The sequence below is a fragment of the Acromyrmex echinatior genome, chromosome 2 (assembly GCF_024713525.1).
Source record: "Acromyrmex echinatior isolate Ae372 chromosome 2, ASM2471352v2, whole genome shotgun sequence".
NCBI lineage: Eukaryota > Metazoa > Arthropoda > Insecta > Hymenoptera > Formicidae > Acromyrmex > Acromyrmex echinatior.
The window spans coordinates 3,819,701-3,834,859 of NC_141853.1; the positions used below are offsets into that span (position 1 = coordinate 3,819,701).

General features: G+C 33.3%; 2 protein-coding genes across 2 annotated transcripts; both read right to left on the reverse strand.

Annotated features, from left to right (window-relative positions):
* Positions 1-130: 130 nt before the first annotated feature.
* LOC105145389 (uncharacterized) lies at positions 131-2,628 on the reverse strand. The gene is made up of 4 exons (XM_011054888.2): positions 2,495-2,628; positions 2,211-2,400; positions 1,354-1,908; positions 131-1,258 (listed from the first exon to the last, which is right to left on the reverse strand). The coding sequence occupies exons 3-4, from the start codon at positions 1,795-1,797 to the stop codon at positions 1,079-1,081; spliced, it is 624 nt and encodes a 207-aa protein (XP_011053190.2). The 5' UTR covers positions 1,798-1,908; positions 2,211-2,400; positions 2,495-2,628; the 3' UTR covers positions 131-1,078.
* An 83-nt stretch (positions 2,629-2,711) lies between these two features.
* LOC147910410 (uncharacterized) lies at positions 2,712-4,358 on the reverse strand (the record flags this gene model as incomplete). The annotated part of the gene is made up of 2 exons (XM_087403599.1): positions 2,712-2,828; positions 4,256-4,358. Coding segments are annotated over 2 exons (219 nt in total), but the record flags the coding sequence as incomplete, so codon positions are not given.
* Positions 4,359-15,159: the final 10,801 nt, after the last annotated feature.

Genomic DNA, 15,159 nt, shown 5'->3' on the forward strand with positions numbered 1-15,159 from the left:
TTTAAATGTATTTTTTAGACCTTGCATGTTTCATTTAATCAATTTTCTCTCTAAACTCGCGTATTGATGAAAGATATCTGTAACTTTAAAATAGGAGTTTGTTTTTAAGGTGAGGTATTCTATCAATACATTATTTTTCCGGTCAAACAATTTATTCAAATAAAGTCAAATTTAATGTACAATTGAAAGATACATATTACATTATTCTAAAGAAGAAACGATATGCAGCGCGAACACGCGCATGCGACAGAATAAAACAAGAATAGTTCCCTTGTACCAATATGATTTTAGTGCAGTCCTTTTTCTACATAAATAGTAATCTATTAACTGCATTAGTGCCAATATTGTTCAATGAAAATATTACCACACCGATCTATTCCGTTACCATAGAACCCAAAAGCTTACATGTTCAAAACTAAAATCTAAGATGCAAAAAAAATATTTAAAAATTTTTTAGTTATAACAATAAAATGATTTTCATTTCGCGTTGCATTCTACATAAAAAAAGCAAATATATAAAATTGTCAATTTAAAATTATACATGTTTGTGTTGTAGATCATACTATTTGATCGTATCTGTTAACGTTTTCATTGAATTACATATGCAAAATAATATCGGAATTATCGAAAACATTTTACAAGTCTTATTATAAAGCGACGCTTTGCTATAAAAGCTGAATCATGCATTTCAAGTGAATCATCTAAAATTGATGATCAATATTTATATATAAAATAAAATGAATTTACACAAAAGTATAATTATACTTTTGCGGCATACAATTATTTAAATCAATTCAAATCATTTTTTGAATTGCATTAATCTTTAATCTTTATAATTTATCTCATTATTCCATATATAAAAGTTCTACAACCAAAAAATGAAGAGTGCAAGATTGCATGACTCGTCTTATATATATGCAAATGTAGCATCGTAATAAAGCATGATTAAAACAAATAAAAGAACGAATAAGCTACGACAGATAATAAAAGAGAAAGAACGCAAGAGGAAAGCGGGCAAAAGAAATAATAAAACGTGATGTTGTGTCGACCCTCCATTGGTTGGAGTAACTTCTGTTTGTTAATTATCCTCTGCTAAGGTGTTAATTCTTGCATTAATAGCCAACAGCTGTGCCAAAAATGACGAATCATTCATGATAGTGGCTAAAGCAGAGAGGATATCTTGCAGGATATCTTGCGAAATATTGAGTTGTCGAGCACATTCCGCTATCATCTCCATTTCCTCGGTATCAGGACTTATCTGCAACAAATATTTTTATTGTAAATTTCAAGATATCCCCGAAAACATTTCTGAATTTAATCTTAAGATTAATATCAAGAAATATATTTATATACCTTACGCGAACCGTGGAACTTATTGAACGCCATTTTAACTCGCTTCTTCCCGTTACCAGTCTGGTAGAAAATTGTGAAGGTCTGTGTGTTGTTCATATCCAGTATAACGGGGAAATATATTCCGGCGGTGACGTGACCTTTAGTATCTCTGGCAAGGAGACTTCTCTGATTATAAACCAAATTTCTCCGTTCTGTAACGTCAATGGCAGTTAAATATGGTCTTGCCACATAAATGAGAGCTACTTGCACCCCCTCCAAGGCACCAGGTCGAGTTTTTATCTCATGCCACTCGACATAATCAGGATCGTCGGCACATAGACAGTAGTTGTACTCTTTCTTACAAGTCGGTTCATCAGATTGCGTGAACCAGCCAGTATGAGGGTATAACTTATCGGCCATCACAGTGATAACGCGTGCTACATGGTAACCGGGATCGAGTAGCATGACGCCGCGACGTCCGCCAATCTCGATTTTCAGGCACACTAATACATGCTCTTTTTCGCCGCTATCTGCCGCTGGTGGACCGCCAACATAGCCGGCGATATCACCAATCGTCTGTAAAAAAAAACATTAATTTTTTTCATAAATATTAGCAATTTAAACATATTAAATCTGCTCTTTTTAGTTAAACTTGTTGCATGGTTCGTCTTTTCTTTTTTTTTGTCTAATGCAAAACAGAAAACCAGGAAAGATAAATCATGCAAGAAGTTCAACGAAAAAGACAGACTACAGGTTTCAAATAATTAGTTGACAAAAGAATTGTTTTTTCAAGAGCTATTGAATATCATATACTGAATAGTACAACTATACGATTGTTATTGTTGTTTTAAAATAAGGACATGAAAAACACTTCTTACTTCTTCACAAGATACTAAATAGAGGCCACTTGCTATTCCTGGGAATCGTTTGTTCAATCCTGTTAATCGATGTAATAATTCAAATCCAAGACCGACGCAAGTATGGTGTTCGTGTGTTATCAGTGGCTGATATTTCCGGTAGAATCGATCCAGCGCACTTTCTCCACTTGCAGTGTAGTCCTTGTAGAACCTGTACAATCACATTCAATCACATTAAATTTAATAAATCGCATTATTTGCAAAATACGAGAATAATGATAAAATGAGAAACTGTATTCATATACCTGAGGAAATTGCCAATAGTGTCATAGCGATGCTCACGCAATAAGCGTTGCGTTTCAAGTTCAACGCTGCCTGCTAATTCCTCATACTGTTCGACCGTGGAGACGGTCAGGGCTGGTGACTCATAATGGGCCCAGACCGGCAGGGGTAGCGGAACACCCCTGATCCAGGGCCCGCGTGCCTGCCCCTGTGGCTGGCACCATATCTCTGCCGTCTCGAGTCAACTCGGCCATTCGCTGCCCCAGCGGCCAACTGTTGGCACAAAGCCATGCTCGTCCCTGCAGCTGCTTATTGGCTCTACAGGGCTCTCTCCGTGTTTTATACTCTTCTCTCGCTCTGCATTCAAACATAACAAAATCTTTTATTCCTTATAAAAAATAAAAGTAGAGATTAATTATTTCCCTGAACAACCGCGATACTCTAAAGAGTTACTTTTCAGCAACAAATTGCAATGTATTATTTCAAATGAATCTTTTATTTCATAATCTCTAGTATTCAAAGTGAAATGGAAAGATCTTTATATAGAGGAAAAAAAATAGAAAAAGTAGGAAGCCCAACAAAGCGCTTTAGAAAATTGAAAAAAAAAAAGATTTTTTTGAGTTATATAATGATTATATAAGAATAATCTTGTATATCCATTTAAGACAATACTCTTCGGACACGATGGGCTCCAATTGCGACGCAACGCTACCGCGATGACGTTACTCCTCTCTCGCGGCTGCCACTCGTGGGCAAACGATCTCGGGGACGCGTCCGTGATTACCGTAAGTCCACTGCTATTTGAGCACACGGATGAGCACGGTGCCGTAAGACAAGATCTGCGAGATGAGTCTGGAGAAGCGGATCGGATTTGTCATCGGCTCGGTATCCAACATGGCGGTGTTGTACGCTTGTTAGAGGACGCGCGTGGCGAATCAATACACGACCAAATAGATACGTAAGCGCGTGCCACGTGTCTACTCGTCACGACCTTCGCTGTGACACTTTGTCACCAGCTGGAAAATTCGCGGGATCCCGTTCGCGTTCCGCGAATCTCTCGAGCGGAAACGACAGAGAGCGAGGGAAAGGCGGACGCCCGTCACGTCCGCGGGATTTCCACTACGGAAAAACTCGATTCACGCGGGGAAAACGAAGCCTTCAGAAGCCTCTCGAAAGAGGGACGACTGTCGAGATCTATCGGTCGAGCCATCGCCGAAGGCCGAGCGACGGAAACGCGAGGGGACATCGGAATTCAGGGGGAATTCTCCCCCTGCGGCTGACCCTTTCAGCCTCGAGGGAGACTCGCCTGGAGTGGCCTGGAGGATAATATCGCCACGCTATTTACATTCGCTAACGTTCTGTTCGCGCGCTATTCCGCCGTTATCCGCGCGCGGCGAACACGAGTGATCAGCGGATACGAACGAGAGTCATCGATGACTCACGAGGGGGAGACACAATGACTTCGAGGGAAAAGGGCGTGTAATGATAATCCACGCGAACGGTTTTGCGGGGGAAAGGAGGAAGTGTTTTTCTCTATGTCGCAAAAAGAATCGTTCCCACACAGTGAAACATCTCTAAAAAAAAATAAAATAAAGTAAAATAAAATAAATAATAAAAGGAAACACGATTAGAACGCTAAAATCTCGATAATACTCGATCGTGCATCTCAAGCGAGACCAAGCGAGCGTTTCTTTGATCGAACGACGCTTCGCACTTACCCATACAACGAGCACACCAAACAAATAAAAACTTTCTCTCCGCGCGAGCTTTGTTCGGAAACTCACGTGTCCGAACTTCTAGTAGAACTGAGAGGTGGGACGCGAGTGTAGGGTTATATACGTTCAGTTTGCCCCTTCCCGCTCTACCGTCTAACCGTTCTTTTGGTCGTCATCCCTCCCTCGCCCCGCGCGTCACACTTCATACTTATATGCGTTTCTCCACGTGATCGCGATATACCGTCATTCTTGACCGAAGCTCTCTCTAATACAGCGGCAACGCGAGGATGTAATTATCTCGCGCCTGATAACGTGTCCAAGGCCTTCCATTTCTCTTTTTCACTCGTTTCCTTTTTTCTGTATTTCTCGTATTACTTCGTCCGCATTTCGTTTTTATTCGCAATAGGTACTATATCGAAAACGTTCCAAGAGGGGATTAAGTTTAGAGGTACATTTCGTTTTTACGCATAATGTACATGATATATCATTTATCCTTGTTTAACATTCGGTGAACAATAAAGATAAATGATGTATCATACGTGAAACGGAATTATCCTAGAAGTGAGAGAGAGAGAGAGAGAGAGTAGAAAGAAAAGGAAGCGAATTTTCCAATTAAATGTCTATCAGCTGAAACACCAGTGACGGTGATTATAATTTTATCTGAATTCGAAATTATCTTTGGATTAAAAAATAATTGTATTAAATCCAGTATTACTTTTCTATTAGTTATGTTTATAAATTACGTAGATAACGACAGATCTCGATGAAGTCGTGACACAAGCAAGATTAGATTTTAAATAGCAAGCTTGTTTATCGCTTAATTATAATTTATACTTGTCTACTGCCGCAGTAGAAACTCGGATATGGCCCGTTATTATTTTTCTTTTAGTATTGAAATTTAAGATTAATATAATATTAATTTATAATCATATGGCAAATTTTTCAAGCATGTTAATTGGCTGCAGGACAGAAAGGTTTTCGCGAATCTCTTTATTGTGTTAAGTAAAGTGTGTATTTTATAATTCGAAATATTTGCATTTCACTTTTACACTTATTGTCAGACGAAATTAACTCTTTAACATGTACCAGTGCGCATTAATGCATCTAATCGTGAATTCGCTAATTTCATATAGTACAAATCATCCCATAAATATTAGATCTATCCGCCTTGTTTACGCTTTTTGCATTCAGCATCTTCGCTTTCTGTTCTAGACCCTTTCTTCAACGCTTGAATATATATTTATTTTGTTTTAAGGCTGCACAGAAAAAAAGATCTCTTTGCATTCCTATTTATTTAACTAAAATTTTTTTTATTGAAATAACGTATTCTTGTACGAAATATTATTTGAATAAAAATTTTGTTGTTTTCGAGAAACCTCTACTGCTTCACAGAAATAACATTATTATTTGAAGTAAAAACAATGAAACAAATTATTTATTTGAAAATGGCAAAATATATTGATAGAGTGTTCCATACAAATAATTGCTTTCTTAGAACAATCATTACATTTTTTGAAAAATACGAAAACAATGGCTTATATGTATAACAATAGGATTAAACAGCAGTGCTATGTGTTATATCAATTATACTTGTACCGTACAGTTTGTCACGCAAATACCGAAAAGATAAACATCTGTTCAAACAAATAATGTATTTAAGACAAAGATACACATTGTTTTAAATTCAATCGCACTTATTGATTCAAACATTGGTTTGTTTGGACCGTTCCAAATAACAAATTTATTTGGATACAATAAAATTTATTAAATCCAAATAAATCTTTTTCTCTATGTGGAGTTTTACCTGAAAATGAGCGTCGTAGCGTCAAATGAAAATAGCTTAAGTATAACCTAACTTAAGTATACAAATTTTGGGGTTTTTAAGCAACGCGAACAAACCTATTGTAACAACATTATAACGTTCCAGCGTTTCTATTGCAGTAATATTGTAAACGTTGCAGTAATGTTGTTTCTAGGTCTATTTTTTATTTCTGTATTCTCTGAATTGATGCACGTGGTGCAATAAGTGAAACAAATAATGTATTTCACTTTAACTTATTTATGCACTGTATATATCAGTTCAAAGAATGCAGGAATAAAAAACAGACCTGTATTGTTCTGTACTGTATAGGATATTACGTTTGTCGTATATTTTTTAAATGTGTTAATTAACTGCAGGCTAGAGAGGTTCTCAGATCTCTCTATCGTACACCTAGAGAGATGAAAATGATTGAAAAAAACTTCCCAGATAACAAATAAATTACTTATAATATTGAGAAAAGCAGCTTCTGATCTTTTTCTGGATTACCGACTTTTATTGCCCCAACGATTTATGAGCAACTTGATGACAATACTCAGGCAATGGTTCCCTCTTACAAAAAGATAGCAATTTTTATAAGCAATTAAAAGGAAACTTGTATCAAGCAATTATTTTCTTTTTTGTAAGGAGCTTGACTATTTGACTATTAAAAAATTTTAGTAAAAAATAGGTTTTTTTTCTTGGCTCTTGAAAGCTTTTTACTCGTAAATGAAAAACTTTCAGAGACCATTGCACAATGTTCATGACTGATTGGTGAGTGCATCTAATCGAGATGAGATTTTTTTGAAGTACAACCGAGATAGTGGCAATGCAATCGCCACATATTATATAATCGATCTCTGATCTTTTGACTTTATCGATAGGGTGAATGGATCAGCTGTTGCTTTCAAACTATTGCTTTCTGCTCAAATAACCGTCATAATAATACATGAGTAAATTATATTTACGTACAATTAATATACATGTCTAAAAGAAGTCTTTCAGACATTATACGTATTATTTGGATTTTACAGATACGATATGCATGATTGGAATATAATAAAGATTGTCGCACTTATCCTACATTGAATTAAAAAAATTTTATCGACTTTCTGCTGACAAAATTTGTTTTCAATTGAGAGATTTGATTAAAAATACACAAACACATTCACATTCTTAATAAAACTTGAAAATTATTTTCTTCCTTTGTCGTCCACAGACAAAAAAATAGTTATTGTTCTTTCATCCTCCTATTTGATATTCTAAGAAAATTATCGAATGCTTTCCATTTAGTTGAAATTTTTTTTTAATGACGCTTTTAATCGTGACTTAAATCTATTCTACAATGTGTTTTTTGTTTCCTGTTTCTTATTTTTCACTTTTCGCTTTTTTTCTCCTTTGCAACCGTTTTACGACAATTGTATTTCTTGCTATGTATTTCTTGCTTCTTTCGAAATTCATTAACTTTTATCCCAGGTGATATAAAATAAAAAACCGGATAAGTAAAAAAATAAGATGTAAAAAATAACAAAAAGCAAGAAACAGAAAACAAAAAGCATATTGTAGAACAGGTTGTCCATGAGACGAGATTCTTACAATATAACGATTGGGTGGAGACTTTCCATTTGGTGACACAAGTAGACTATCTTTCTTGACATTTAGAAAGTAATAAGAATAGACTACTTGTGTCGATTTGTCATCAAATGAAAGCACCCTTCATCACAACAATCTTGTCAACAATAAGTAAGTCACAATTAAAAGGTGTTAATCGACGGGTAAATGAAAAATTTCTTTCCCGAGACATTTAATTAATTTGATTTCATAAATTAACAGGAATTGCGTTGTACATGAAAGTAAAAAAAGTTCTTGAATAATTTATACATATATATATTTATTAGGAATTTATATATACGACGTTTAATAAGAGTGATAATGAGTTTTCATCAACTAGAGGTCATTTACTTGGAAAGACGTGGGCGTGAAAGACGTGGGCGTATTTGAGTAAATGTGTAGTTATTCATACAACCGCCTACGCAATACATGTTAAGTACAGCACAGAAATCATATAATAATATCATAACGAAATTGACCTTATTTGTCACTTATAAGTTTATTTTTAAGTGATAAATGACGTCGTGATGACATCCTACGCGATATTATTTTATGACTTAATTAGTCTGTGTACTACCTAAATGTAAGTTGCGTTTGTATCTAGAAAACATTTCTGTGTAAAAGATACTCGTTATAGGAAATGTTTTTTTAAGGGTTGCATAAAAGAATAAGGCTAATTTTACAATGTGCTCTTTGTTTCTTGTTTCTTGTTGTTTGTTTCTGTTTGTTTCTTATCTTTTTGGTCAATAAGACAAGAGACAAGAAACAAATCAAAAGCACATTGTAGAATTAGTCTAAAAGGAATAAGTAACAGAAAACAGAGAATAGAGAGCAAGAAACATATATGGAATTTGGAATTCAATCTATGAAATATAAGTGCGTTAACGCAAAATAGAGGAATAAAGGAATAGTACAGAGAGACAGCCATGTAGTCAGATTCTCTAATCGTTTTATCGATGATTGTTGTTATCGTTAACTACCGACAACTATTGGCAAGGACGATCCTGAAAAAAAGTACGGTTTTCATTGGCTGTCGCTAGTTAACGATGACAATAAATAAAGAATCCCGCTATTCTTTTTCTTTATTTCCTTTTTCCTCCTTTTATTATACGCAACCCTTTAAAAGAAATTAGAACTTACAACGGTCGAGGTCACGTTCGAATGCGATTGGTCGATGAATACTACGCCTCCCGAAATTCTCAGCTGTTTGCGTCGCATGAATGTGTGTCTTCGGTGAACGTTCGACGCTGCTTCTGACGTCACGAGATCAACGGTAACGGTTGTTTTTGCGAAACACGAAGAAGAGTGGCGGGGGCGAGTCATCGATGAAACGACGTAAAATGTGCGACGTAAATGCTGCTCTCAAACAAAGCTTGGGATCTCGTTTAATTCATGATTTACGGAGAAGACCGAGGGTGTAACCTTAATTGTGGGACAGAGTTCTCGAAATCATTCAAAATTCATGTGAAATCTCTTTGTATAATCCGGTAATTACATGTGCAACAGAAATCATTGTATAATGTTAAATAAAATATATTTTACCAAATGATTTCATATGTAAATGAAACGAAAACAATTATTTGTAATCAGATGAAATCATGTAAAATCATGTAATTTGTAAGACAATATTTCAGCTAGTGATTATCCCCTCGGGGGCGACCAAGAAAATAATTCAGTGTTAATTTCTAATCGATTCTCAAGGGTGGAAAAAAAATCGATCGATAATTTTTTTTATTTGACTTTCCTGGGGAAAATAATAAAATTGGAATATAAATCGAATGCAAGGGTAGAATAACAGATCAAAGCGCAAACAAAACTTCAAGGAGGAAAAAATTGAGACGACGAAACTTAAAGGAAGTGTTTACGCTGCTTCTTGTACGTTTCACTGGTTGCTTTCAGCAGAAAAAGCAGCTTTGCAAATATTCTTTAACATGATTAGTTTTTGCTTTTAGTTTTTTCTTTGCTGGATTTAAATGTATTACAACAAATCACATTAAAGAGTCTTACAACAGTCGCAAAATTGCTTTTTCTGCTAAACGCAATCATTGTTTCAATTTTCGTCTCGTAAAAAGTTTCGTTCACTAATCTTCTTCTTCTGTTACTGATCTCTCTTTACATTTGACTACGCTCCAATTTTTATTTTCGCCTAGTTTAAGCCCGTTAACTACCCGCTCAGCTCGTGTTTTTCAGCAGCTATTTCGAACGACCTTGGACGTTGCTCGATTACGCGACTTCGATTAGCACGACACGTCAAGGAAAGTTTTTATGGGCGGTCTCTTCGCGGAAATTGCCAAAACGATAAATCGCGCTATAAGCTATTACTATGTATTTCGATTGCGTTGCGCAAATTTTTGCGTGAATAACTTTTGTACCGAGATGTTTACCGTCGATGCAATACGCTACAGCACCGACTGCAAATTAATGTTGCCAAATTTTAAACGTGGCTAATGAGTATTGTATTTATCTTGCCGACGAACTTGTGTATCTTTCTAGGTCACATCGATAAAAAATTAGTTAACATTACTAATAAAATAATTAGTCAAGTCAAAATTATTAATAAATTATTATTTTATTAAATTACTAACTATAAATACTAATTATTAATAAAATTATTCGATCAGCTATCTTTGTTACTAATGATCCTTAAAAAAATTTAATACTGCAAGTTATATTTTAAATTTATTATAGTGATTGATTATAATAAAAAAATTATCTATTTTAAGTATACAAGCACTGTTATTAGTGCACTAGGCTGTTATTAGTAATTTTAATAAGTTTTTTAATAAGTATTAAATTGATTAGTGATTAATTACTTATTTGAATATTAAAGTATCGTTGTTAATGCTCTTAGTACGCAAAATAAGTGATTAATTAAGATAAATGTATCAGTTAGTGGACATGACTCATTTATTGAACGAAGTGACAAAAATTTTGAATCTTAAGCTTTTAATTATATGATCCTAAATAAATTCGTTTCATTAAATTTTTATAAAAACAAATTTATACATATCATTAAAAGCTTGTTAGAGTAAAGCTTATTAAAATTTTTATTATTTCGTTCAATAATTGATTCTCTCATATTCACTAACTGTCCACTAATTAGTGTACATTTAATTTCTTATAATATTAAATTTCTCTAAAGAGAAGATGCTAAATTTTGGAACAAATTTTTTTATAGTTATCGAAAGAGTTAAACGGGCGTATAATCTTGCAAGCGATCGCTGATAGGGGAAACGATGGCAACGTTATTTATAGCTTTGTGAATTCTAAAATCCTTTATCTGAATGTCAACACTTCTTTTTGCATGTTCGATTTATTCCGCGATATTAACAATCTCGCTAGATCAATTTCTGCAGGCTCTGATGACATCGCCAGCCTTCTCAGAAGAAACGTAGGCCACGTCTACATTAAAATGCGACTATTGTCCATGTGATTATTGTATGACCCGATTAGAATCTACTACGCAGTAACGCTATTCATATGAGAATTGGATACAGACCAATCGCCCGCATTCTCTGCATACTGCGTAGAATATATATTTTATTTCCCGTATTATTACGGCGCATTTCTGTCTATTAGCGTTTTTGTTGAATCAAAACAGAAATGTCCCTTTGCAATATTGCGCAAGAGCATGTTCGAAGTACTTACGGCTAATTTAATGTAGTGTGCACGCCACGTCATCGACGAATTTAATACGTTATTTAACTTTAGCTACTAGCGGATGCATTATTATTATTGCACTACGTTTGTTGACTCTTGTATATTGCATAATATGTAGATATGTATGTATACACACATGCATACACACGCATGCGGATATATATATATTTTTTTTTTACATGTACATATAATGCGTAATAAACATAAATATAAGTGCATATAATATATAAAACATATATATATAATAAAATTATTAGATCATTACGTATGAAATGTCCGATTTTTGTATTACTATTAATAGCAGCCATTTTAACTTTGTTAAAAATATATAAAATTAAAAAAAAAAGTTTAAAATTTCTACTTTCGAAGAGTTACTATGTTTTTTGAGTTTCTATGATGAGTTTGATAATTTTTATATGTAGAAAACTATGGTTAAAATGGGAATTTTTTTGTCACTTTGTGGCCTTGTCACGTACTTAAAAAATTTGAGAAAATTTTCGACGTGAAAGCTTAATTTCCTTACAAAATTGTTTTTTAAAATTATTCCTAAGATTTGTTGTTACTGATAAATGTTACTGTATAGATGTGTGCATACACACACAAATATATAGACACACATATTGAACCTATTTTTGTGATTATGTCTTGATAACAAATAAATGTCTAAATTGAAAATTCGCATTAATTAAGGCATCCATAATTTCGCAAATTATATAATATCTAACGATACAAAATTGATTATAAACGATCAGTGTTTATTATTATCTTGGAACAATTAATCTGTCGCGAATGATTGATAAAGCAGTTCTTTGTACCGAAATTATGACTCACGCTGCAGTCACGAGTGACGTAAGTCGCACGATATTTATCATTCATTTCAGACACACACACACGTATACACTATACACACTACACACTACACACGTGCATTAATTGATTATCGCGATGATTTTCATAAATATACAGAACAAAACTCTTGCGTTGATCCCTTCCATTCGATCCCGCCCGGTAATTTCAGCTTAAAATACTCCCAGATCATATATCAGAGTAATATATAGTTATATGAGAAATACTGTACAGGGTGTTTTGTGTTTTGAGGCTCTAAAAGCATCATAAATATTGGGAACGAAAGCTGAAAGCAGAAAAGTGTATTCCAATTTTGAAAACGCCGTGTAATAACCGTGTAGAAACTGATCTTTTTTTAAATAAGCAGAAATTTTTCTCACATGATTCGTCCTTTACGATTTATTTTATTGATTATAGACTGTCGATGTAAATAAAACTTTATAGACTGTATGGTGGAAAAATTCTCATATTTCATAATATTTTTAGAAAAGAACTATATTTTAAATTTATGACGATTTCTGAAAAATATCTTTTTTTCTTAAATTTCTTCAAATTTTATAAGTTTTCTTAGGAAATTACAGAATGAGAAATCTCAGAATATTTTAAACTCACATATGTAAAAGTTCTAGAAAAGATGTAGATTCTTAGAATTTCTAAAAAGTGTTTTAATTAGGACAGAGAAATTTGAGATACTTTTTAAAAAATTATAAAATTGCATGCAGGAATTCGAAGAAATTATGAAATTTATATATATATATATATATATTGAAATTTTGAAAAATTATGCAAAGAATTTTAAGAAGAATTTATTGGATGTAATATTATATTAGCTATAGACAATCATATATATATATATATATATATATATATATATATATATATACAATTAAGCTTCTTTGCGAATGCAACTTCTTTTTCTCGCGTTATCAGCGAAGATAGAACGCAATTATGCAGCACTTATCTGAAGTAATCATTCAAGAGATTTGTCTTCTCAGAAAGAATTTCTAGTGACAAAACAAAAAATATTCTTGACGTACTTACTTTTATCGCAACCTCATGTAGAATAAAATAAAATAATATTAAGCTTAGATCAATAATTCCTATTCTCCTCCTTCGAATTAAACAAGATTGATTTATTGTCTTGAGATAAGGGTAACAGATATAAATTCAAGTTTATATATTCTTTAGAATAAATCTTTATCCGAAATTATAATGCACGATGATGACGTCATAACATTTGACAAAAAACCGATGTCTAAAATCATTTTATATTAGATTAAAAATTTTTTTATTTAAAACCCAAATATTTTTCTGTTAATATAGTTTCTGTAAATATAATTTCTCTATCAATTCTATTTTATGATAGATCAAAAATAATAATATTGAATCCGGAAATATATTTTATGAATGCGTGTACATGTTCCATTGAAAAAAAGCGGATATAAGCGGATATACGGTTTCAACGATCAGCAAGATACCTTGTGTGCCAAGGAATTTGTACGCGATCGCAATTATACGTCCGTCTGCTTACGTAAGCACGAATAAGCACGCGTGATCGGAGGAATGCGTGTGTAAGAGAAAATTATGGCTCAAGGAAAAAGTTGTATTAAAAAAAAGGGACAGCTCTCTCTCTCTCTCTCTCTCTCTCTCTCTCTCTCTCTCTCTCTCTCTCTCTCTCTCTGCGGAACTGCAAAATTGCGACGCAATTTCGCTACACTCTGTTGAGTGGAAACCGCGTACAAGCGCGATATAGTATACTCTCTGCGTATTTGATTGTGCGTAAATGATAATGATTTTTCAAACTCTTTGCTTTTATGACACAAGATACCATCTGTTGGTTTACATCCGCAGAAAACACTCGCAACAAATTTTAAGTGGTAGAGACGATAAAGCCAAGATATGTGCTGATGGTTAATATCTTTTCGCGGTCAACTTTACTTACAAAATTAATCTAACTAAGCGTGTACCAGACATATTACGCATTAAAATTATAATCTGTATCTACGTTGCTAATTAAAAAGCGTCTAATCTAATCTGTAATAGATTAGTTTCATGATGTTTTAAACAACTATAAGTTATTTTTACGCTTTAGACATTTATAAGATATTTACTCTCTCAGACATTTAAACATTTGTGTATAAATCTTTTTGATATAGGAATTATGTCAGCAATAATTTGCTTACGATTGTTAATATATGCTTTCCTTTGCGCTATTCTTGTTATCTTTACGTTTACTATAACGAAATAAGAAGGCAATAATATACACATGTATTATTGCCTTCTTATTTTCACTAATTATGCATAAATTGCGTAAAGTCACGGTTTAATAAGATATCGAGAATCAATAATAAGTGATGAAATGGTATGATTTTTATTTTTAAGTATTTTGATAATAGTATCAAAATAAGAATCTATACAACAGGTTCGCAATATCTTTGATCTTCTCGCATTAACTGAAACTTCTCTGGCAAAAAATTGTTATAAAAAAGTATAGAAAAACTACATAAATTGAGGCAAGATCTTAGAATTCTTAGTTTTTCGTAGATATTTGTAGTGGAATGTAAAGTGGCGTTGTATGTTTCGTGATACGTTGTACAAGATACGAAAAATGTTTCGTAAAAACTCGTTATACAACATCAAGAGATATAAGTATATAGAAAGGATGGAGGATTTCTTAGTTTTTCAAATAAGCAGTCTCTTTACGTCCTACTACGAAAAACTAAGAATTTCTAAGATCTTGTCTCAACCTATATAGTTTTTTGTAAAAATTTTTCCACTAGGATTGGCGGAAATACTAAATCTAAAGATACAATCGATTTCGTAATTGTGTTCAAAAACTCTGGAAAAACAAAAACATTTTATCGACCGCTTTACGCAATCTACGGCAAATCATATCAACGATCAAGCTAACTGCGCATAACGAAATCTAGCGAGCTTCTTCAATCATACGCCTACAATAAATCAATTATTTCGAGCAATAATTCATGCTTGATATTTCAGGAGATAAACAGAATATCACTTTAGCATATATTTAATGTTAAACTTATAGCATATAGCA